Source organism: Drosophila bipectinata, chromosome XR (genome assembly GCF_030179905.1).
Source record: "Drosophila bipectinata strain 14024-0381.07 chromosome XR, DbipHiC1v2, whole genome shotgun sequence".
Classification (NCBI taxonomy): domain Eukaryota; kingdom Metazoa; phylum Arthropoda; class Insecta; order Diptera; family Drosophilidae; genus Drosophila; species Drosophila bipectinata.
Window position 1 is genome coordinate 23944687 of NC_091735.1, and position 26261 is coordinate 23970947.

Consider the following 26261-nt stretch of genomic DNA (forward strand, 5'->3'; position numbering starts at 1 on the left):
TCTTGAGGTGATGTTCTATTCGGAGTCGTCGTCCTGCCAGCTGCCCTTCCTGCCCTTTCTTCCGCTGCGCCTTCCTCCTCTGCGATGGCGTTTTATTATATGCTTCTTCGGTCCCTTCTTCGTCTTCTTTTTCATCTTTCTAATCGTCTTCTTTTTGACAACCGCGGCGGACTTGGCGGTGGTGGTGGTGGTGGTCTCCGTGGTGGTGCTGCTGCCGGAGGCTGCGGCGGAGGCGGCGGTGGTGGTCGCCGCGGTGGTGGTGGTGGCCGAGGCGGAGGTGGTGGTGGTCGTGGCGGTGGCCGCCTGGGACTCACCCACCAGGACGCAGCCGAGGAGGGCCAGGAAGACAAAGGAGCAGATCTTCATGTTGTGGGACTGTTCAAAGACGAGTGACTGATGCTCTTCGGAAGATCTCCGGGGTTCTTTTATAGTCGGAACTATGGCTCTGTTGACTCCTATTTGCGAATCTTTGTTTAATTAACAATTGGCATTACTTTCTTCTGTTTGGACTGTTTTCGCAAATTGTGTCATTTTTTGGCGGTTACTATTTATTTTAGTTTTTAAGTTTTTTTGCGAAAAACTTGAGTTTCGCGTGGCGGCTTAGACTTTGACAGGTGGTATGGTCTAGACTCTAGAGTCTTCTTGCTAGGCAGAGTCTTGTTTTTGCGAGAAGAAATATTAAGATCAGGTAATATTCAAGTAGTTTGTTAAATTCAAAGCCCTTTCATATGTAAATTTATTAATTTTTTTATTCAAATGCAAATTTTACAAAATATTTGCAGAAATTACATGCCCCACCTGTTACAGAAATAATGTTTCAATCAGGCTCTCCCAATGAAAACACCTCGAAAGCAAACATTTTCGATTACCACAATTATTGTGCTCATCAAATATTTTATTGGCATTCGTAGTCGCATTCGTGTTTGTGTTTCAAATATTGAATCAATAGGTTTTCGTGTTTAATTTACGCTTAATAACACAATAAAGATGAGGAGCGCAAACAGTGGCGGTTTTATTGTTTGATTTTCTGTTTTAAATATTTGTCATTGTTTTAATTATTTGTTTAGTTCTTTGGTTGGTTAGTTGAATTGATTTTTGAAATCAAAAGCTTAATATAAACCATAATATGTTTTTAAACATATTAGAAAATGTATACTTTGAAGCTTATTTTCGTAAGGCTTTTGGTTGTATTCCGCTGCCGCATATTGTACGGCTGACATCAAGGAGATAGTTACTTGAGTGAAGTATACTCTTTGGCTAAATTTGAAACAATTTTAAACGAACTAGAACCATATGTTTTTTAAGTAAATAATGAAGAAAAACTACAAATTAAAAGCTTGTAGAGACTGACAGGGCTTTTTAAGAGAGACTTATGAAAACTTTTAACTCTTTTTTTTGGTAATAAAAGTAATTGTTAAGTTTGAAGAAAAACATTATTTTTATACTCCATTCTTATTAACTTTTGGTTTCTTTTTATTTTAATCATTTATTATGCCTTTCATTACCTTAAAAATGTTTATTTCTAATAATAGTAATATATTTCTATAATTAACTAAAAACAATTAATTTATATCTTAGCCCCAAAAAGACAATTTCTTTTTTGCAAAACTATTTTCTTTATTCTAATTTATTTTTTTTATTTTTATCATTGTTGAGGCCTTCATTTCTTTTTAATAATTTAACTACAAAATGCAACCAAACCGTATTTTTTTTTTATCTTAAAATAGGCTATATTTCACCCTAAAAATATTTTCGAAAATGAAAACAATCAAAATTTTACATTTTTAAAGCCTAACTTTTATTTATTTTTATTTTTAAACATTGTTTACCCCTTCTATTTTTTCTAAAAAGGTTTATTTTTGATAATTTTACTTGTTTAAAAAACAAGTCCAAAATAGACTAAATTTTCACTTAAAAATGTAGTTAACATTAAAAAAAAAAACGTATAAAAACTTTTCCATTTTAAAAACACAAAAAAAAATATATAAAACTTAATAAAGAAAGTAATCATCCAGCTGTTGAGTCGTAAAACTATCTATATAATCCTCAGGATGATAGTCCAGACTGTTGTAGAATATATCCGATTCGGTAAAGTCCTCCACCCGGTAGAAGAGCTTGCAGATGAGCAGCCAGGGCAGGATTGTAATTATCAGAGACCTTAACTCGATAGTCGGCATTATTTCCTATTCCCAGCCAGCACCGACAATGTACTAATTAAGGCAATTCGCTGACGAGCGCCAAACAGTTGCCGAAAACTCTACAGGCATACAGATGCAAGATACAGCACTCAAGATACAGATACGTCTACGGATAAAGGTATAGAGATACACACTGTATATAGTATACTATATATATACATATACGTAATATCCCGGCATGTGGGTCAGTTTGTGCAGCTGCCGTGTGTCCCTGGGAAATGCGAAAAGCGAGAGGCGGATGTTGCTCGCAAATGTGGGCAAATATGTGACTAACCTACATACATCCAAGCCCGGCCCGTCTCTTCCACTTGTACACCTGGTCCGTGTGCGTCGTGGAATACTTTTGGGGGGGTTGGAGCTGGGTTGGAGTTTTTGGGGAAAGGTGGCAGCCCAAGCCAACCCTCCCAGTAGGTGGTAGCTTTAATGTAAATTAATTGGGGGGCTTTTGGGGAGCTTAGAAGGGGGCTTACAGAAAGGAGTTTAAATAGAAAAGTAATTTAAATATTTACTTAGTTTTAAAGAGGGCAATATTTCTTAAGAAAATATATATATTTTACATATTTTGACATATACTTCATTCTACTTAAATTAAAAAAGTTATTCAAAAATCCTTGAAAAATTTATTTAAAGAAAAAACTTCTATAAATATTTATTTATTTTACTAAGGAGCTATTTTCTTTATAATTCAATAAATCATAAATATTGATGGGCCACAAGAACAATATTAGAATTAATCAATGGGTTCTTAAATATCTTATCTCTTAGATCTACATTGTCCATGTCCAGGCCTTTACAAAGCTACTCAAGTAGATATTAGGGTTCTCAGACATTATAATTCTTATAACAGTGTAGATAATATTAATATTATTCATATTAATTTTATAAACTTAAAAAAAAAATTAGGTTTTTTTTAAATAAATACTTTTTTATATTTGACTTGAATATAATATATAATATAATATCTTTAAATGTCCCATTACAAAGTATTTCTTATAGAATTTAAAATAACATCATATTAATTATAAAAAAGCTTAAAGTATTTAAAATATATCCACTCTTATGCTTATATTGCTATATCTATTTTGTCCTTGATGAAGTACCATAGTCTATTATATTTCTCTAACACTTTCTAAGGGTTCCAAGCTTGTATTACAATGTGTTCTTAGCCTGTTTTAAATAATATTCTTTATAATATTTCCTTTTTAAATATTTGTTCATTCCTCTACTCATATATTACATAAGTCTTAAAGTTTTAAACACCTTTCTAATACATGGTTATTTTCTCTGTCTCTTTGCAGATCTCTATTTAGAAAGAATGTCTAGAATGCTTCTTAAAAGATAGCTCCCCGTCTCCCGTGGGAATGATGCGTTTGGCGCGCTTTACGCAGGGCTTCTCCTTTAATAAGAATGCGGCCAAGGTGGCAGATGTTGCTTTTCTAAATATTTTCCTATGATTTTCATGCAATTTCCATAGAAATTGTCCACCCTTTTTTTTAAGATTTAATATAAATATTTGATTTTGTTTCCTTGGACAGGAAAACTTGCACCGGGCAGGAAGGCGAAGGAGCAGCTTAGGTGACAGTTGCAACGCCAACGGCCTGGCAGCCAGTGGAGGCGTTGGAGGGGGCGGCGGCAGCGGCGGCAGTGGCGGAGGGGGCGTGGTTGGCTGTGTCGGAGGGGACGGGTGCAACAGTGGGAGTGACCGGGCGAGCATCACAAGTAGCGGCAGCAGTGGCAGCAAGCGGAAGGGGAAGCGAACAAAGTGGTTCGGTAGCACAGTGTTTCGGTGTTGCCTCCCTTGTCGCGGGGGCTCCGGATCCGCAGCCCCCGCCACAAGTCCGCCCCAAACTCCCAACGCCCAGACGCCGACGGACGGCGCTGGCGCCGGTGACGACGCTGACGACAACGACGCTGCCTACTGTCATCATCAGAAGGATAAGCAGGATCTGTCCAAGGACTATATTAAATCGGAGAAACTAAGTCCCGATTCCAAGGAGGAGTTACTTTATAGCGAGAAGAAGCATTCGCTGGCCGACACGATTAATACGTCGGTGACCACGCCCATTTCCCTCAAGACCCTAATCAACGACTGTGACGTCGAGGCGGAACTGCGAGCGGAAGCGGAAGTGGACCAGCAGCTAAGTGCAGCGGATATAGCGGCCGCCAGTTTGGCCAGCGGTCTGGTGGCTCGTCGAGCGGAACCGGAAACGCTCAGTGACGCCAGCGTCTCGCCCACCGCAGTGGTGCAACACCAACAGACCCAAAACCAGCAACAACAACAGCAGCCACTACTGCCCACCATCATAACCACCACAAATACGAACAACAATCTGCTCAGCCAAGTAACCACACTCTACAGCAATCCCACAAATCCGAGTACCAATCCCAACCCAAATCAGTCACAAAACCAAACACCAAACACAAATCCCAATCAGAACCAGAACCAGAGTCAGAATCAGAATCAGAGCCAGCGGTGCACCTGCCAGCCGCAGACCTCACCCTTGCCACACATCAAGGAGGAGGAGGAATCGGAGCAGGCCAATAGCGCCAAGCTACAGCGCCAGGAGGAGCCTCACTTGCCGCCGATAACCATAGCCGGAGGCTATTGTGGCAGCTGCGAGAGCATCCACCACAGTTCGGCCACCTCCTCGTCGCAGGGCGCTGGGCCCAGTCAAGGCAGTCAGGCAGGACAGGATTACATAGCAGGTGAGTCCCCAAAGAGAGATCTATACAACGCCAGATACTTAAGACTTTTAATTTCTAGGCTCTGCTTCGACTCCCTCGCCGCGCATTAAACTCAAGTTCCGGAAACCGCACAAATCCTGCTGGTCGCGCATCGTCCTTGCTCCCATCGGCTCCAACGCCGGCTCCTCGGCCGCCTCAACTGTTATTGGAAGCAATTCGAACGAAACTTTGGCCTCCTGTGGCGCTGGTAGCGGTAGCGGCAGCACCACCGGCACCGGCACCGCCACCCAAAATAGCAGCAGCATCAGCGTTGCCGCTCATCACCGGCTCAGCTCTAGCTCGGCCTCCGCCCTAGCCACCTCCCATCCGAGTGGCTCGGCCACCCAGCTCCTGCCCTCCGGCAAAATGCAGGCGGAGCAGGGTTCCATAGGGGACCTACAAAAGTATCATAGTCGTTATCTTAAGAACCGACGACACACCTTGGCGAATGTTCGGTAAGTGAGGCGGTATTTGATCCTAATTTTATGATTATTAATATTTAAATATTTAAATATATATTTTCTATACTTGAGACTCCAAAACTCTTCCTATATAATCCACAAAAAACACCCATTATCTATATCTATTGGGTCTTTTAGTTTATTTATACAGATGCAAGACTATATCCATAAGATCCATATTATATCTTAACCTATTTGAGGTTCAAAAGCTATATCTCTTTTTAAGACAAACATACAGATGCACGAGAGTCCCTCATAAAATCATTATTAAAACATAGTATATGTTTCGGGAACTTTATATTTAAGTCCCTGCCCCTTGAATCTATAAAGATTCTCACTATCTCTATCTATTTGAGCCTTGAGGCTACAAAGCACTTGTTACAACAATCGCATCAATTAGTAAAACTATTTGTCTTCAAATTAAGTAAAATTTTCCATTGCCGAGCAGAAAGAAGAAAGTAAAAGCAAAACCTAGACAGACAACCTTCAAGTGGGTCGCTTAAAAAAAAAAACCGAAAAAAAACTTGACAAATAGAAATTTTGCAATTTTAAAGAACAATAAAACCGAAGCTGGTCTAATTATCGTTCCCACATATATGTATATTTTTTTGGCAATATTTGGACAATTGTTTTTGGACAATTTCTCTAACTAACTTGAGTGATGTGTTCGTCAATTAACGTATCGGATGCGTCATTATCCTCGTGTGTTTGCCAGTTTCTTAACCAAAAAAACAAGACTAAACTTAACTACAAAGCCAAACTGAAAAGTTTTGGGCCGCACTGAGACGACACTGAAGAAGTCAGCCAATTAGCGACTTACAATGAAATCAATTTGCAGTTAGCCGACTTAATCGAATTAGAAAAGTTAAAGCGACAGAAACTTTCAGACAACCGCAGGACGAGAATCTGTTGATTTTCCTCCAAAAACAAACTCAATATATGTGGGTGGTGGGGTTGGGTTGATTTGGTTAGTGGTGGGTGTTTAGTGTGTGTATGTCTACCAGTCGTCGAAGTGTAGTCGAAGGGAGAAAATTGAAACTTGAATAAGTTAGACAAGGATGACCCTCAAAGGCTTTCGGTCTGTGGGTCGGTCGGTCGGTCTGTGGATAATTGAACAGATATTGTGGGCTGTGATAGTTTAAAATCCAGCCATTGATAAGTCATCGACACCTGTTGGGGTTTTAGCCTTTTTGGCCTTAAAAAGGAATTTTAAATAAATTGCTTGTCTTGTGGGTGTTTTGTTAAGCTTTTCTGGAATTTTGTTTACAAAATCGGCTTTTGATTTATTTTTATTTGCAATTTTGTGAGGAATTTTTGTTTCAAATTTGATTTCCGCTCTGTTGAAAATGGTATGCATTTTGTTATTCAAGTGAAAGCATAAAAGCACCACGTTTGGGCGCCAAATTGTATGCTACATATTTCGAATTTCCAATCACACCAATACACCAATCAATTATTTAATTCTGACACAATAAAAAAAATGTATTTATTGAACAAAACTATATTGTTGGAAATATTTTTCAAATTTTAAATATTTTTGTTGGTTTTTTTTTCAACCACGCCTTCTGGCCTTGTTGTTGATGCGACGGTTGTTGTTGGTGCGACGATTGTTGTTGTTGTTGCGACGTCTGTTGCTGTTGTTGTTGGTGGCCCTCTTCTTGTTGGCCGCCTTCTTCCGGTTGTTGTTGTTGGCCGCCTTTTTCTTGTTGGCCGCCCTTTTGTTGTTCTTCCTCCTGTTGTTGTTGTTCTTCTTCCTTTTTGGCTTTGCTGTTGTGGCTGGCTCTGTGTCCGTGCCCTCATCCGCATCGCTATCCGAGTCGGAGTCAGAATCCGATCCAGAATCACTATCCACGTCATCGGTACTGCTGCCGGTATCATCCACATCTGAGCCCGAGGCATCTGGTGCCGTTGTGCTCGATGATCCGGTGGTGGAGGCATCTGTGGACTCGTTCTCGGTACTGGCGGCCGTATCATCAGAATCATCGGTATCGGTATCGGTATCAGCGCCCACCACCAGGACTGTAAAAAGTCCCAGGCACATAAATGCCAACAATAGTTTATTTAGTTTCATTTTTTTTCTGGATTTGCTTTCTAAAACGTTGCTATATTAACAATGAGGCGATCGTCTAACATATCGTGGCAATTTATAGTCAAAGTTTCAGGCCCCGAAATATTTGCTTAAGCGAAGGCCAAGCCTGGTTTGAGAAAAATTGTTTAACAAAAAAATCTGCAAAAACAAATGTCTACATGAAAACAATAGTCGTCAAATTTGACGGCATTTCAATCGACAAAAATTAAAAAAAAAAAAACAGTTGGTATGTTTTTTGAGAAAAAACTCTCGCTCTCTTTAAAGAAAATATCAAACATTAAAACAACGTTTTCATATCTTGTGTTCTCTCTCAAAACCAATATTTTACAAACTTCTCTTCAAAATTGTAAATATTTTTAAAGTACGCGTATGTTTTAGGTAAATATTGCATTAAAAAATTTATATATATGTTTTTATATAAAATAAATGATTAAACAGCTGTTTTTAAGTAAACAAATATTTAAATATAAAAAAAATGAGCTGATGATCAACAAATTGGATGATATTTTAATATTTGCATCATGTGTGATTATTATGTTAAGAAACTCTGAGGAAAGCACAGCCCAGGACACTCCAGGGCCGCTTAGGACACGTTTGGATATGTTAGGTTATGTTAGAAATAAATTTTAAATTTTACAATCAAATTTTACTTCCAATTCTTCTAAAAGGCAGTCTTCCATAATACAAATAAAAAACCCAAATCTTTATTTAAATATTCTTGAAACAAACCAAGAAACAAAGAAAAGATAAGCTTTATAATTTTATCATGTGCTGTTTTGCAAATTCTGGATAAGATTTTAGAAGACCTATGGTGGATTTGGGTAGATAATACAAGATTAGGGCCACAGTGACCTCTGCTATCTATGATAAGGCTCTTGGCCAGCTCTATATAAAAAGCATTCTAGCTGCTTGAAACAATCAAAACAGTAACAGTAACAGCAACAGCAAGATGCGCTTTCTTGGACTAACTGGTTGGCTTTGGCTGGCTCTTCTATCATGGGTGGTTGTAGACCTCAGTTCAGCTCAAGATGACTTCTTAGACTGTCTTACACCAACTCATAAACCACCACAAAGCAATACGTCTGAGCCGGATGAAATACGTTTATGTGTGAAAGCTCTATGTGAAATCGGTGTCGATGTTGTAGAGGATTTTTGCTCTGGTGGCGGTTCAATAGTATTACCACAACCTTGTCTTGCTACGCAAGCTGGATTAAAACCTAAATGTTTGTGTTTTTTTTGGAGTCGTTTGAACGGAATTTGTACAAAGAATTGTTTAATAAATAAATAATAAAATATTGTTTTAAAATTTTAATTAAATACTTGAGTTTTACGGTTATGTTTATGTATTTTAAATGCAGCAAAATATTTTTTTAGTTGGACGAGAGAAACTTATCAATGGCTTTGAAAAGGCTTTAAGGTTAACCTTAACACGAATTTCATATAAGTTCTTAAATTAAATCATATATTAAATTGTTTTTTATAATATCCCTCATTATACCCTTACAGAGGGTATTATTATGGGTATTACAAAGGGTATTATGCATTCTAGATGCTTGAAACAATCAAAACAGTAACAGTAACAGCAACAGTAAGATGCACTTCCTTGGACTAATTGGTTGGCTTTTGCTGGCTCTCCTATCGGGAATGGTAGTGTCTGAGAGATCAACATCTCCACGACCAACTCCAGAACCAACAGAACTACCTGTAGATCTGCAAATCTGTGTAAAAGATGTATGTCTCGATATCAGTGTTTTAGAAGATCATTGCTTTGGTCTGGGATTAGCAAACTTACCATTATCTTGCTTTAGATATTAGAGGAATCTGTTCCTAAAATTTAAACATTAACCCATGTGAAATCTTTAAAGATTTTATCCTATGTAAAACTTGTAATAAAATACTTCAGTTACTTTTAAAAAATACTATATCCATTCAGAATATTTTACCTGGTGGTCTGTGTCGGGGGGGCCTTGGACACAAGGCACTTTTATTTCCAGACCACTAAACACAAATTACACATGCAATTGTCGCTGTCCAAAGTCCTGAATCCTCTCGGCTGCGGAATCCCGAAGCCTGACAATCCCACAGATGCCACAGAATTACACTGTATGCGTGTTAATGTTGCCTATCAACCTGAGAACTCACCCGTCTCTTTCTATTACCGCACAAATCTCTCTCTCTCTCTCTCTCTCTCTCTCTCGCACATCTCCCATTGTTTTTCCATTTTGCACGCCATTTTGTGTGGCCACAGCGGAAATGAACTTGCTGACAATGCACAGACAGTTGTACGAGAGAGGAACACTCATCTGTCTGACAAGGCACTGAGAGAAATTTTTGCAAACCTATAAAAAAAAGTTTACTTTGAATTATTTTTGTAGTTTATAAATTCTAAACTTTTATTTTCTAAAAAAAAAAGTGTTTTCTTAAAAATAAAATAATGTTTTTCTTATTCTTTATAAAATTTTTCTCTCTGTAAGCCTTGACAAAAGTGTCTGTGTGTTTTTCGTCTGCCAGTGAGTGGAAAATGGTGTATTAATTTATCGCAGGAAGAGCCTTGAGGTGACTCCTTTTCAATCATTCAATTCAAAATTTAAGTCCACTTTATGGCTTTGCAAAGGCTTTAAGATGAAATTCGCATCAAATTTATTATTATTTTATTATTATTTAATTATTAAAAATTATTATAAATTATTATTCTTTAAAATAGCCTTAAAATGCTTTAATATTGCTGTTATAAATTAAAACCAGTCACTTAATTTTAAACCAAACCAATATGATTTATTTGACTGGAAATGCATGGGGAGCGCAATAGGACTCGCATTCCAAGCTATATATCTGCCAATTCATATTTGTATTCCCCTCAATTCTTGAGACGGATACCTCAAAAGAATCGTAGATGGATTCTCCATCGATCTGCATCAAAATCTACCAAAAAACTTTTTTTAGATTTTTTGTCAAATTTTCTGAGGGGTCCCCTTCAAAATTCTGGAAAATGCATGGGGCCCAGTATGGCCAAGATCGGAGGCTATATTTTCGCTAATTTCTGACCGATTCTTGAGAGGGATACCTTAAAAGATTCGTAGATCGATTCTGCATCGATCTGCATCAAAATCTAGCCACAAAATATTTTTCAGATTTTTTGTCAAATTTTCTAAGGGGTCCGCTTCAAATTTCTGGAAAATGCATGGGGGCCCAGTATGGCCCAGATCCGAGGCTATATTTTCGCTCATTTTTGACCGATTCTTGAGAGGGATACCTTAAAAGATTCGTAGATCGATTCTGCATCGATCTGCATCAAAATCTAGCAACAAAATAATTTTTAGATTTTTTGTCAAATTTTCTGAGGGGTCCCCTTCAAAATTCTGGAAAATGCACGGGGGCCCAGATCGGAGGCTATATCTTCGCCAATTCCTTACCGATTCTTAAGAGGGATACCTTAAAAGATTCGTAAATCGATTCTTCATTGATCTGCATCAAAATCTAGCAACAAAATAATTTTTAGATTTTTCGTCAAATTTTCTGAGGGGTCTCTCCAAATTCTGGAAAATGCATGGGGGCACAGTATTGCCCAGATCGGAGGCTATACCTTCGCCAATTCGTTTCGGAGTCTTAAGAGGGATACCTTTAAAGATTTGTAGATCGATTCTTCATCGATCTGCTTAAAATTTTAAATTTTTCAATCAAAGTTTACTTCTAATGCTTTTTAAATTCGTTACTCTTCTATAATAAAAATATGTACAAATTTGTATTTAGATATTCTTGAAACAAAACAAGAAGCAAAGAAAAGATAAGCTTTATAATTTTGGCATGTGCGGTTTAAGAAATTCTGGATAAGATTCTAAGAGACCTATGATGGATCTTGGCAGATAATACAAGATTAGGGCCACAGTGACCTCTGCTATCTATGATAAGGCCAGCACTATATAAGATGCATTCTAGATGCTTGAAACAATCAAAACAGTAACAGCAACAGTAAGATGCGCTTTCTTGGACTAACTGGTTGGCTTTTGTTGGCTCTCCTATCGGGAATGGTAGTGGCTCAGAGACCACCATCAACTCGACCACCAACTAGACCACCAACTAGACCTCCAACACCACCACCAACTTATTTACCACCAAAATCTAGTACATCAGAACCAGAACCTCTGGATGTGTGTGTACAAGCGCTATGTGTGAATATCAGTGTTTTATTTGATTATTGCTTTGGTCCAGGATCGGTAGTATTACCTGAATCCTGCCTTAACACTACTGAAGACTTGTCAATTTTGTGTCTGAGTATTGGAGTAATTTGTTCTTAAAATATAAATATTAAACCTTATTAAATCTTTGTATGTAAACCATTTAATAAAACACTTCAGTTTTGTTTATTAACTGAAAAGCGAGCATTCAAAAATGTTGAGAATTTATCAAGAGATCATCTTAAATTTTCTAGGGGGTATCTAGATTCATCATTAATTGTCATCAAAATTTAACACTAAAATACTTTACAATTTTTGTGAATATTTTCGGTAGGTCCTCCTCAAACATCGGAAAATGCATATGAAGCATTATATGACCCCTATCTTTGGCAATTCTTTACCGATTCTTACGCGGAATATAGGATACCTGTATCGTTATGGTATATATTTTCCAAGTTCGATCTTAAAGATGATTATCTTTAAAGATTTGTAGTGCTAAGTCGCATCTCTCTATATTTCTCCTTATATATGTGCATAAATTGGGACCCCATTTTAATTGCTTCCATAATTTCGTGCCCCATTTGATAACCATTTGCACACGGCGGCAAATTCTTGGACAATTTGATTTACATAATCTTCATTGATGGCAATCAACTGTTGCGCCACGTTGTTCAGCCACACCACCCACCCCACCCTACCAGACCCAAAACAGGCCAGGCCTCCCCCCTTTTTACGGCCACTTCCATGCATTATCCAATCCTTTTGTGACATTTCCGCCCAGTTTTCCGGATGGGTAGGAGGAAGGGTGTTCATGGAATGGGTTTTTTGGGCCGGGCTCTCACAATAATTCACGCCTGAGTGGAGGCAGTGTTGTTGGCTTTGCTTTTGCCTTTGCTAGTCATTGAACTTCAGCTTAATGTGGGCCTTCTCTGAATATTATTTTTAACCCAAACTAAGTGAAAAGGGGTAATTTGGGGGCCGGGGCCGGTCTGGTAGGGAATAGCTTGGGGGTTTAAGAGCTACAGGGGCATGCCAGGAGTGGCAGGAAGAGAGCTCGAGCCTTGAAAAGCAGGTCGTTTTTCTCAAAATAACTCGGAAATAATCAATATTTAATTCCGAAATTGATGTTTTATTTTATTTATTTATATTTTTGGCAATTAAATTGTAATTTGTTTTAATAGAAACTAAAAATACATGTTTTGATTAAATCAAAAAAATTAAATTATTTAAAAAATATACTTCTTTTAACTTTCTAACTCCTTTTTAAATTTAGTTTTATTTTTTCAATTAATAAGTTTTCTGTAAATATTATATATACAAAATTCTAGAGGGAAATTTTAGAGATTTCAAACTTTTTTTCCAAACTATGTAATTTTTTATTTCATGTTTTATATATATTTTTTTAAATTCAAATATTAAATTTAAATAAAATTAAAAAAAATCAAATAACATATCAAGTATACGCCATGTGGTTCAAACCGAAGCTTAAGAATAAAAAGCTTTCCAACTTTTAGAATTCAAAGTCCAAAGCTTTGGTCGAGACTTTCACCATTTGAAGCAGAAAACTTTCACCATTTCCCAAACTTTCCCCACAAAAATAGCTTTTCACCAAAAATTACAAAAAACTCCAAATAACCAAGCAAACAACCTTATAAAGCTTTTTCAAAAATAAAAGCTTGAAAGGCAAAACCTAAATGGGAATCCTTGAAGAGCCGCCTCGAGGTTGTTTTAAAATTTAATATGAACTTGCCTTTTATGGCCTCGCACTTGAAGCGGCCGGAAGCCAAAGGAAAAGAGAACCATAAAGGTTAGCGAACAGTCCCTGCAACTGACAACACATGTTGCATGCTGCAAGGTTGCTAGTTGCACTTGCACTTACTCCCTTCGAAACATAAAAAAATAACCAATCAATGTTACTTAAGAGCTTCGGTTTACTTTCTTTAGTAAGAAAGAAAGTAAAAAAAAATCTTAAAATGAAAATAAATATAATTTTTAATTCCTTCCGGTGAACCTTGGCCTTACTGGTCAACCTGGGCCTTCCTTCCCAGCCTTCCTGTCTTCCCACATAAAAACTGTCAAGGACCAAAAGGTTAGGAAAAAAAATCAGTAAAAACCGGCCGGAAAGACAACCAGTCCACACCCACTCCCACTTCCACTTCCCGATTTCTGTGAAATTTTTAACAGAATAAACTAAAATCTGCCAGTGTCAGCTGCCAACTATGTTGTATGGTTGCACAAATAGGGAAAAAGTCAAAGGTCTATCCCGGGAAGTTATTACCTGGAATATAATATCCATTTATTTGCATCTCAAGTTCAAGGTTAGGGTTGCATTAAGTTAAAGAAAGGTTTTAAAAATATAAATATAAGCCAAATAACTCTAATTAATTACATTTGATAAACTCTAGCAGAAATTAATATAAATGCAGGTAGAAGTACAAGTACAAGTGCATAAATATGTATTTTCGCATTCATGACTCAATTATTTGCAATTTTTATTTGTTTGTCCTCACTTTACATGCGTAATGAAGTCTGGATGTCTGGAAGTAAATATTTTTTTATCATTCCATTTTAAATTCTTGGGAATAACTTTACTTTGTTTTTGCCATTTTTTTTGTATTTCTTCCACAAACCAATTGAATTAATAAAACATTTTTCTTCTCTCTCTCTCTCTTTTCAGGTGAGTCTTTTTAAATTGTTCGTTAATGTCTTTATAAAAATTAAAGATTGAGTGAGTACTTTTAAAAAAATGAATTGTGATTACAAATTGTATATGTCTTAAAATATTATTTTAAATAATAATGTATAAGTGCTTTTAAATGATTTTTTTTTGAGACTTAAATTTAAAAGGGATTGGGGCTTTGATTTTAGGCCACAAAAAAATTATTCAAAAGCATTTATGTACATACATTTCTTTAAAATAATACCTCTTATACCCAATGTTTTTCACATTTTTGGGGAATTCTTTCTTCTTATATATCTTCTAAAAATACAATATTTGCTGTAACTTTTTTAAGAAAACTTTGAGAAATTTCAGACATTTTTTTCATTTTTTAAACTAAATACTTAAAATAGACGATGGAAATTATTCTTGACTTTATAGAAAATAGTTGGAATAAAAAAGTAAAAATAAGTATATAAAGTATAAGTAAAAATATAGTATAATAAAATACTATAAATTTAAATCCTTAAAAGGCTCCCCTTTCTACGAAATTTTTATCAACAAAATGTTATGAATATAAGACGAATTTATGTTATTTTCATAGCATGTTATGTAGTTTAACTACAAATTCTAATTTTTTTTTTTTAAAGAAAAAACTAAACATCCAACTTATTTAATATCCTAGTTTGCCCCTAAAACAGAGTCAAACTTTCATTCCAAACCAAAGCTGAAAACTTTTTTTTAAATATTGCTAATAAACTGATTAGCTTTCAAAATCCAACTTTTTCCAACTCCAAAAACTGCAATTCATTTCATATTAATTACTCTCACCAAACTCCCATTTGCCAAAAAAAAGCACAGAAGTGGAAAATGTTGTGAAAAAGGTGTTGAATCTTAATGAGTCTGCGGTCAGTTCATTAGGGACTTTTGGACACGGGTTCGAGTCTCTCACTGTGTTTCAACAATTTTTTTTCTTTTTTTTTTTTCTTTTCTCTCTTTTTATATTTTAGTTGCATGTGGCACATGCAACAGAGATGCCAGCAGGGCTGTCAGTCCGTCAATAATTGAGAAAGGCAGCCGATAATGCGGACAATGGCAAGGGTAATAGGGAAACTGGATGAAGAGGATACATATAGTACATATATAGGGGTGTTGTGCCCCCACTGATAGTGCAAAGGTCCTTGCTCGACATGTTCAATCAATTTAACTGACATTTTCTATCTCTATCCGCTGGTTTTCAATTATGTTAACTATGAAATGGATACGATAGAGGGGGGAGACCGAGTTCCCTTTGTAGAACCTCATCCAACTGAAAAGTAAAACAAGTAATTATATTTGAAAGTCAATGAGCAGATAAAACATTTGGTTTGGAGAGTGAAAAGGGGTGAGAAAAATGAATGTTTGAGAAAAATGAAAAATGTTTATAAAAATTCCAACCATTCCAATAAAGTCAATCAAATGAATTGCAATTGCAATCGAAAATGGCCAAAAGTTAGACACATGTTATGCATATCAAATAGTTTAAATATTTGTGTGTGTTTGTGGGAATTTTTCGCAAAAATTTATAGCCAATAGGATTTAATGAATGAATGAATGAATGTTGACAAGGTGTTATTGATGGAATATAGTGAGGTATCAACTTTCAGAGGAATTCTACATCTCTCGAGAATTGATTATGAAAAAGTATATGTTTTTTTAAACAAACGTGTCTCGTTGACAGATTTAGTAACCCAGTGTGTCCAAAGTTTTCAACTCTTATTAAAATTTCTTAAAAACTTAAATACGAAACTAACGTTAATTATGAAAAAGCGATCTGTGTTGTTAAACAAAGCGAAACACTTGCACAAACCAAATTGGAATGAGAATAGTTGAGAGAATACAGAAACACCAGTACAAACAATGAGAAATGATGGGAAATAAAAGGTGAAAAAAACAAAAGAATTAAGAAACGAAAGAGAAAGCCAGGTGAGCAACGGCAGGAAATGTCCACAATTTTTCGAAATTGCGAAATTGACTTTAAAACTTAAGCTTTTCCCTCATCAGCCCTGATAAATGTTTGCTAATTTCGTTAATCATACGCCGAGTTGCACAAATCCCCATAAAAGAAACTAAAGTTTGGGGGGAGGAGTCCTCCTCCCCCTATTGTTGTCTCCTTGAACCTTTCCGATGAGGGATACCATTGGGAAATCTGTTTGGAAAACCAAAGAGCATCCGTCCATCCATCCATCCAGATGCAGTTGCTGTTGCACGCTTCTGTTGCCTTTTGTTTGCGGAAAGCAAAACGCTTCGTTTTAGGTCCTGAATCCCCCCAAGTCGTCGGCAAGTCCGGCAAGTCAGCGGCGGCTAAATCATCGCTCAGTCGGCCAACATGTTAGCCTGGTCGAGACCCGCCGCCGTCAGCCAATGAGGCCGGTTGACCAGCCAACGGCAACATGTTGGCTCTGCCCGGGCTGTTTGCTTCCGGACAGTGTGCTCTAGAGTTAGATACAATCTCTTAACTTGTGCTAATCTTATTCTGAAGGCAAAATATTTATAAAAAATAAATATTATTGTTTTGGTTTTTTTGTATTTAAAGTTTTGAGTATCATAAAGGCAGGGATTTTTAAAATTTTAAGTTCAAAAATGTGTACTTATCAATAAAGTAAATAAATAAAATATATATGGTATTATTGCTTTTAGGATGCAACATTTCTTAAGTCTTTAACTGTTATACTTAATCTTAAATACTAATACTAACTACTAATCTTAAATACTAATTCTGATAGACTTATCCTATAAATCCTATAAACTATAATACTATATTATATTTCCTCCAATTATTTTAAAGATTTCTTGTCTTAAAAATACTTGATAATGCTAAGATAAAAATTCAAATTAAATTTTGGAATATAATACGTGGTATAGGGATAGTAGGAATATAAGAATTAGTATAGGAAAGTATAGGAAAGTTGTAGTATATAGGATTATAGTTACAGTTATAGTATAGTTGTAGTCTAGGAAAAAGAAGTATGATACATATTATAGGAAATAAATTATCCAGAAAGTATAAAGTAAAATAAATATAAAATAAATATTATTATATATCTATTTTTTTTTTTTTTCTATAAAAATTTTTGTCTCCCTTTTGAACCACTGTTATTTGGCCAACAATCATCTGCATTTCGATTTGGTTTATTTGTTTGATTTGCGTTTGCACATTGCCTGCCAATTTTCGGCTAGAAACTGTTTTGTTTCTGGGCTCTGGGTTCTCAGAGGCTGCATTTCGTTGAAATAAACCTATAGAATCGCACCGAACATGTTCGGAGTCGAACGCGGAACAGTGGGTCGAGTGATGGTGGTGATGTTGTGGTGCTGTTGCTTCTATGGCTGTAGTGATGGTGTAGTGAGCCAGCTCCGGCTGGCTCGATGCCTTTCGGGCCAAAAGCCGAAGCGCCAAAGGTTTCGGCCGGCTGGCTGGTTGGTGGCTTATCGCGGCGCTGTCTTTGTATTTTGTTGCCCCCCAAAAAACAGTTGCACATCAGACGTCTATCGAGGGAGTCGAGCAGCAGCGGACGAAATCAAGCAACCATTTAAATAAAAAACAAAAAAAAACACCGAATCACCTAGCAGCAGCAGAGTAACACCACCAGCGCAGCGATTTAGCAGCGGCTAACTCACAAACGCCAAAGCAGTTAGCCAGCCATAATACTACTACACCGGAAACAACATATAAATCCCTCATCATAGCACGTGTCGTTCCTAAATTCTATAATTTTTCTTTTTTTTCCAACATTTTTTCCAAGTGTTTGTCAAGTCGAGTGTGTGTCGTTGTGCTTTAAAAAAAAATTCAAATAAAATATTAATAAATATTTTTGAAAAAAATATTTCAAGTTAGAAACAAAAGGGCACAAAAGTGAAGTGAGTTTTGAAGTGATCACAGTAGAGAGAGATACTTGGAAACTAAAAAACTAAAAACCAGACTTGGACTTGTTGCAGGGCCCTTAAATGGTTACAACAACAATAGACTGAATAAAAACATATGAACAAATAAAATAATAAAAAAAAAAAAAGAAAATGTGGGTGTCTAAGCCAGATCAAGTTTTAGCTAAATGACGAAATGCCATAAATAGACGCGAATGAAAATTAGCAACTCGAAAACCTAATCGCTTTCATTGATTGTTATCATTTGTATTTCCTACAGCTGATTTGGGGCCATAAATAATTGTTTTGCTCATAGATTTTGTTGTGTTTGTTTTTTTTTTTTTTTTTAAACAAACAAATTGAATGAGAGCCGAATACCCGAAAAGTCGAGTGGTGCCAAGCCAGGTGTCCATTATGGTGATAAGTCGCAAAGTGTGTTTGATGATTAATGATGCCTAAGGAGGCTTTTCCAAAAAGGAGATTTTCAGATCAAAAGCTGGTATTAAGGCAATGAAGTGGAAGCAAAAGCAATACGTTAAGATATCGGGGCTTAAAACAAAAGGCCTTTTGGGAAGATGGGGATTAAAACATTTGAGCAAAAAATAAAGAAAAAATAAATGAATAAGAAATTAAATAGGATAAAAAAAAGGCTTCCGTTTTTAAGTCTTTTTCATCTTCGTCTTGGTTAGGTCACAATAGTTTAAAAAAGCAATTAGACTGACCAGGCCTTCAAGTTTTTGGTTTAAATTATAATATTTTGTATCAAAATAACAAAATAATTGTTGAAAAAAGACAAAAGATTATTTGGATAAGGTCACACTTTTATTTAAACGGAATAAGAGTGAACAGGCCTTAAAATTTCTTACATAAATTTACATAAAACCGTACAAAGGATAAGGTCACACTGTTGTTAAGCATTTTTGAAAAAGTACAGAGTAACCATGACTCACACTTTTTATGATGATAAATAAATGAGAATTTAATTTCTTTACCTTTAGAAATTCAATAAATATTTTTTCCAATATATATCTTCTAACTTTTTCCCTTAAAGCCCTTCCTCAGCTTGTCTAAAATTTTATCTCTTGTCTTAAAATCAAAAAAATGTGCAATGTTCCCACCAAATTATGCACTTCAAGTCACATGCCACAAACTTGCATCCAAAGAGTTCAAGCCATTATCCAGAGTTTTTTGATCCCACTAGATTGTTGCCAAAACAACGTAAAACGTGAAAAAAAAAAAAAATGGCCAAGAGGAAGAGAAAAATAAAACTTTCAATGCGATGACTCAAAAGAAATCACAATTGCTAAAGAAAACAAAAAAATTAGACCAAACTTTTCATATCATTTGCTATCGTTTCGCAATACCAACAACAATTAGCGTAATAAAGTCATAAACTCGATGAAAATGTGTCGATATTCCAAAGACCCGGATACCATCATACCAAAAATATATATAGATATTTATAGTATAGATCTTAAGAGTGGGAATTACTAGAAGGGGGGACCAGAAAGCCAGAAAGTGATTATGTACAAAGTAGTTGGTTGACGGAAAAGCAAACAAATATTCAAGTGAATAGTCAGCCATCCACTTTTGAGGAAATCTGGGTGATTTTTTCTAGACTCTAGACTCTAGACTATATGGTAGAGATAGGTGGAGGGGGTTCTGGTTTCTGTTTCTAAGTTACTTGCCCTCCACTTAGTCATTTTTGTGAAATGCGGTCGAGAGTCGTCTGTCTATGATTTTTTTTTTTTTTTTTGGCAGCAATCAAAATTATTGGACGTCGTCCATATAGAAAGCCAAAACACAATGCCAACAACAATGGGCTAAGAAAATTAACACATTTTGACGAACTTTTGCACGGCTGGCGGCAAAACAATTTAAAAATATGCTTCTTTTTTTTTGCTTGACTTTTTTGCCAGAGGCCTCAAGAAAATTAAATGAAAAATTTTGACATTTAACGAACTTGATGTGCTCTTTAATTTCGATGCTTATATGTTTAAATAAATGGAAATGTTAATGAAGTCTTGGGTTAAAAAAGAAAATAAATGAGATTTGTAAAGAAATTTAATTTGCTATTTATTTTAGTTAGCAAAAATAGAAATAAAAATAAATTGAATAATAATTTATAAGAAAAACAGAAAAATAATAATCTTATAATATAAAAATAGGAACAAAAACTAATTTTTAAAGATAAAAAAAATTGTTGAAAGCTTAAAAATATAACCAAAAAAATAATTCTGAGATTCTGATCATTTCTGAGATAATACAATATTACATCCTAAAGATTTCTTAAAACTTTTCAATTGAATTTCAAATACTTAGGCATCTTTTAATTTTTTTTTAACTTTTTTGAAAATTGTTGAAAATTGAAAAAGGTTTGTGTTCCCACATAATTGAATAGAACTCTGCCCGAAAAAGTTATGAAAATGGAAAGTTCTTGGCCTAGTTGGCTAATCCACTGAGAAAGTCAACATGCCCCAAGCAATCGACAAAGCGTTGGCAAAAAAAATAAAATAAAATAAAAACAGGGAAAACCGGGCAAAAATAAAATGATGAAAATGTGGGAAAGAAGGAAAAACGACAAATGTTGTTCGCGAGACAGAAGAACAGACAGAATCGAAGGAAAACTGAGGAAGACAGAAGAAGGAAACTCACATTCCCCGGGAGCGGAGGAATTCATCAAAATTGAAATGCTTCTGGGTCTGTTGGCTAAGTGCTCGTGTCGCATAATTAACGCATTCCCTGGTGCAACTAAGAAGATGTATCTACCAGATACCAGATACGAGATACCAGTGGTGGAGGGGGTTAGTAGAGGCATGTAGAGGGAAGATGGGGTATTATCTCTGGTAGTATCCCAATAATCATTATGGTGTTTAGCTTGGCTTAAAAAAAATTCAGTTTCCCCAAAAAAAAAAGAAAGTCAACACAGAAAACCAAAAACACACACACACACTCGGGGGGGCGAAAAAAAAATACAGAACTTATTTATAAAACTGAGCAGTCGAGTGGATGAATATTCCACCCCATACCGCCCCGGTGGTGTCTTCTATATTTTATTTGTTGTTTTTGGGCCCTGAAACACGAACAGAACAGAATACGTTAAAAATAAACCAAAAGCCAAAACTGGCAAACAAAACAGTTTCAGTTTTTACAAAAAAAAAAAAAAAACTGCCAAAAGGTGTAAGAAAAAAAAAAACAAGAGGCCTTTCTGTTAATTTTAATTCATTGTTTGCATTACGCGTTAATTTCCAAACAGATAAATACAAAAAACAAAAAATTCCAGAGAAATTATTTCAAAGAAACAACAACAAAAAAAATTAAACTCAAAGTCAAGGCTAAAAAAGCAATTAAAATAAATTGTGCCGTAAGTCAGGTCGGTAGGCTTACAACAACAAAAATAATAAAAAAAACAACAAAAAACAAAACAAGTAACAAACCACCGAAGGAGCACCACCACAGGATCCAGGATCCAACAAAAAAAAAAAAAATAAGAGAGCCTTCCACCCTATATTCCTCCCCCCAAAACAACATAACAGGACCCACCGGCGCACAAAAAGGTAACCAGGAATTATTTAATTAATATTTCATAAAAAACAATCAAAATGAAAAACTCTCCAACTGGAAGAGAATCTTGCCAAAAGACCCCCCACAACCATTGCATACTTTTATATTGTATAGATGGGGTGCCCCCTTATTTGAAATTATTTCGGATATGACCTCTTGAAATCGCATATTATTTTGCAGTCGATTGCATTTAATTCGATTTGCGGTTCAGCACAGAAATTATGAAATATATATACCCGCTGGTTATTGTTTTCTAAAATTTGATTTTTAGCTTTTTTTTTGAATGGTTGAATGGTTTTTGAATGCAATTCTAAACCAAAAATGAAAACTTGTTGAGCGTGTGATTATTGTGTTGTGTGTTGGCTTTTATACCAAAAATATCTGGCATTCATGGCATTAGACCCCCCCGCGGCAAAAGGATAATAGGACTTTGTTTTGGCTGGGGAATTCGCCAGACGGACCTAATGTCGCATAATGCTTTTGTAATTGTTTTGCAATTAATGGCAGCGATTTTCTGCCATTTGTTGGGAATTTTAAATGTTTCACAAAAGCGGACATCCATGAGGGAAAAGTTTCATTGACAATTAATACATTTTTTGTTTGATTTAATAATTGTGACTGAAATGCATTTCAATTACATCAATAGTAATGATTAACAACAGCTTAAATTAATTATTATCCATAATCTAGGCAATTTCATTTGTTGACCTTCTTAATTAATATTTTTTTTGCATTTTTTTTTTCCCGACTTTAATTTTTAATTGCCCGAATGTGGGCTTTACTGGGCTGCTGCTTCGAATGCTCATTCGAACGGATCCACTCGAATGCCACTTGATGAGTGGCACTTGAGGGAACTCACTAACCATTGCCACGCCCTCCTCCCAATCTCGCAGTCTCTGCAATGCATTCCTCCTACCCCCCACCTGCACTGTATTATCCATCATATGGCAGAAATCCCGGGGCCTATCAGGGAAATGCATCTGCAGAAATGTCTGCCATTTGGGAGGAGGATGATGAAGACCAATGATGATGATGATTATGACGAAGAAGAAGCCAAATGCATTGCGTCCGAAATTCCTAACTAGTTATTACAGTGAGAGTAATAATTGGGATAGTTTTTAAAAGATTTTAGAGACATTATAGGGATCTGAACTTTAAAATAAATAAAACCCCTTTAATTTCAAACTTACCTTACTTAATTTATTTATCATTCTCCAATTTCTGAGTAATAATTCTAAAAAAAAAAAGAAAAAAAAAAACCGAAAAATTAATCACGAAACAGAAATGTGAATTGTTTCATAATCGCAGCTCGATCTAAGGAAAGGCATTACTTTCGGGGGGGACTGACTCTGACTAGCTGGTCAATCGATAAGATAACACCCCGACTATACATCTATATATAAATAAATGTATGAATGTATATATATATATATATAAACATAAACCGATAGAGCCCCGTCGACTTAATGTCTGAAGTAGGTCTTTTCGTTCACAAGAGCTACACAAGCCCCAAAAAAAAAAATTATTTATATATATATGATACAATTCACACGATAGATAAGAGCCGGAATCAAAAACGTTATAGCGTGTGACATAACCGGGTGTTCACTGTACTTAAATGATCGCATTGATTGACGTTGACAAAAAAAAATAGGCGACAAGTCGACTGGCAATTTCAAATAAATTTTTGGTTCTTTTTATGGTACGGATCATAAAAATTGAAACGATTAGATTTCTATTTTCTATTTGCATTGCCGAAATTCATTCTTTTCACTAGTAACTCCACAAAAAATACTAAAATAATAGCTAACATACCTAAGCTAATAATAAAAGCCTAAAATACTGTCTTCCAGTATTCTTCTAATTATTTAATATTTAATATATCTGTGCACTTCTTTTTTTTTTGCAAGTGTTCTCCTCTGATAAGTGAGTACTCGTTCTCGCACTCATTACTGCATTCATTCGCCTGACGATGATGATGATGAGACACTCATTTCTATGCGAACGAATTTCCAAAATGATTGAAATGTAATTGACAGGCTCTGTCCTAAGTAGCCCCTCCTCCCACAAATTGGTGTTGTTTGGTTTTACACTGACTTGCACAAGAAGAAAAAAAATATAGAAGGAACTCACTGATACAGATACATAGGTACTCAGATACTTGGATACACTCAGATACAAATACAAAATACAAGTCGCAGCTGTTAATGCAAGGCTAGTCATGTGCTTCGATTTATCGACAGCATTTCTATTTGTACTTTTGCCACAAAATATTTACACAATTGACAGCTGCTTCTTTTCAGTACAGTACAGTCCCCCCTAACTGAACCCCCCCTTTAAATGTGTATGTGCTTTATGTTCTCCTCCTCGTAGCAAATGAATTATCTAAGCTTATTGTCACATAATCTTTGTCAACATGACGAGGCCAGCCAGCCCCTCCATGGAATGCTAAGCCAGCGATGCTGTGTTCTACATATACTTTATATATATATATATATACTCCATGGAGTTTTAGGGCAAGTTTTTGGGGTGAAATCAGGCTTTCAATAGGCTGACTTCTTCTCTTCTCCAAGGGCCAGGAAGTTCCATCATTGAGATTAATGGAAAATGACTGAAAGTTACTACTCTGCTTGGATAAGAAATCAATATCTGGTCTCTCTGGAGTAATAATTGATATAAATTATAAAGAGAATTCTATAATTAATTAATTTCTGAAGATTTTTAATTAAAATTCATTTATATTTTAAAGAAAGTGTATCTCTAATTCTTTGTAGAAATCTCTTTTAATTCTTAATACCTCCTACTCTTTGGGTTTTATTGTGTGTGCAATTGTGCGTATACGTAATATTTCAATTTGCACTTATTTTAGAGCTTGCCCTGGCTTTATAGCGCCACCACCCCCGCCCCCCTCTTTTACTTTCACTTTCTCCCTTTGCCCTTTCATTTATCTCAGATTATTAAACATGCCAAGGGAATACGCTTGGCTTGGTTTCATTTCGCTTATTTTTTGCACCCAGGCTCTTTTCAAACATTTCTCCATTGCGGTCTCTTGCTTCTCCATTAATTCCCTGGCCGCAAAATTCACACATTCCCTTAGAGAACCACGATATATGTACATATGTATGTACATACATATAACCTCAAATCAGTTGAAAAGTTTTGTAATTAAATAGTAATATGAATACGTCTGGACGTGCCGGTACACTGATAACAGAGCGAGAGAGCCACTTGGTAACAAGTTTAATCAATCACTATAACCAATTTTTTTTTTTCTTTCTTTCTATACCCTCGATATAGGCTACAATGGTTGGGGTAGAAGTTTGGTCTCTTTTGGGGCGAAATTTGTATTTTAGTTTGAAGGATTTTTCTAGAAATATTTTGAAAAGTACCGGATATCATATATGTATGTAAACCTATAGAGCACCTTAACGTCTTCTATAACCGAAACTAAACTTTTCCCACGTAGTTGTCTTGTTGTTCTTGCTGATTGGCCCAGAAAGCAGTAACAGATTGTCTCGTTTTCGTTTTATATTGATTATATATCACTGGAGTGACCGTGTCTCCCCTGGATTTGCATAGGAAATCAAGGACAAATCGAACTTGACAAACTGTCGGCAATCATTTTGGCTCGGAGCGGCTAATGGCGAAAATTAACGCAAGCAATTTGCGTCAAAAACTCAAGTTCAAATGGTCAATTGTTTGGCATTGAAAGCGACATGCCAGTGGGGAAAACATGGAAAATAGTTTATTGAAAGGACTTTGCCCAGGTCACATAATATATACATATATGTAGAATATGTCTAGCTTGAAAAGGAATTCCTCTGTTTAATATTGACATAATAAACACAAAGTAGTTGAAGCTTCGAGAGTTGATTGAAAACTCATTCTGGTATAGAATACACCCCCACACCCACACACATATAACATTTAATTAAGACTTTGGAAAATCTAGGAGATAATTGGAAGCATTTTCCGGATAACATTTCTCCGTAAATTTGTGGCCAAGTAAATTACAAATTTTTGGCTTTATTGTATGTATGGTGCAACTGACATGGAAAAGTGGTCAAAGGAAATCAACTGTCTGCCCGGAAATGAAGGTTACTTCTTAAACAATTTACACCAAAAATTTAATTGACTTGAAAATGAAAGGCTTATGTTTTGTTTCTTTAAATTCTTAAAGATTAAAGTTCATTATTTTATTATTATTATTGAATGTGTTTTTGATTTAAATGCCATGTGTGTGTCAGTATTTGATTGCTTATGCGACATGTTGTCTGCTCAAATTCACGTTATAATTGGATTCAATTGTTTGATTTTCCATCTGCTATTTGGCTATTGCTATCATCAGCATCGATTTCTCAACGAACAACCTGCAGAATAAAAATAAAAGTTCAACACATTTTTCTCATTCTTTTTTTTTATTTTATTTTCGTCTATTTTTTATACCCGTTTTTTTTTTGTGTCGCTTTTTTGCATGCCACGCCTCCTCAA

At 35.7% G+C, this 26261-nt stretch overlaps 4 protein-coding genes across 11 annotated transcripts in view; 1 reads left to right on the forward strand and 3 right to left on the reverse strand.

Annotated features, from left to right (window-relative positions):
- The window catches only part of dnc (phosphodiesterase dunce), a 201733-nt gene that overhangs the window by 64672 nt on the left and 110800 nt on the right, over nucleotides 1-26261 (forward strand). For 4 of the 8 annotated variants that reach the window (XM_043213196.2, XM_070283063.1, XM_043213195.2 and 1 more), the window contains exons 2-4: nucleotides 3497-3616; nucleotides 3734-4904; nucleotides 4963-5377. In XM_043213196.2, coding sequence (XP_043069131.1) covers nucleotides 3560-3616; nucleotides 3734-4904; nucleotides 4963-5377 — 1643 coding nt within the window. In that variant the 5' untranslated portion in view covers nucleotides 3497-3559. Of the gene's footprint in view, nucleotides 1-3496; nucleotides 3617-3733; nucleotides 4905-4962; nucleotides 5378-17737; nucleotides 18032-21384; nucleotides 21764-26261 lie in introns of those variants that run through there. The other 4 variants (XM_070283066.1, XM_070283064.1, XM_070283067.1 and 1 more) reach the window with 4 other exon arrangements.
- On the reverse strand, nucleotides 16-366 carry LOC138925658 (protein new-glue 1-like). Its single transcript, XM_070276531.1, has one exon. The coding sequence runs from the start codon at nucleotides 364-366 to the stop codon at nucleotides 16-18; it is 351 nt and encodes a 116-aa protein (XP_070132632.1).
- On the reverse strand, nucleotides 1992-2309 carry ng4 (new glue 4). Its single transcript, XM_017232576.3, has one exon. The coding sequence runs from the start codon at nucleotides 2175-2177 to the stop codon at nucleotides 1992-1994; it is 186 nt and encodes a 61-aa protein (XP_017088065.1). The 5' UTR covers nucleotides 2178-2309.
- Nucleotides 6935-7485, reverse strand: Pig1 (Pre-intermoult gene 1). Its single transcript, XM_017232578.3, has one exon. It carries the CDS (start codon nucleotides 7452-7454, stop codon nucleotides 6936-6938), a length of 519 nt encoding a protein of 172 aa, XP_017088067.2. The 5' UTR covers nucleotides 7455-7485; the 3' UTR covers nucleotide 6935.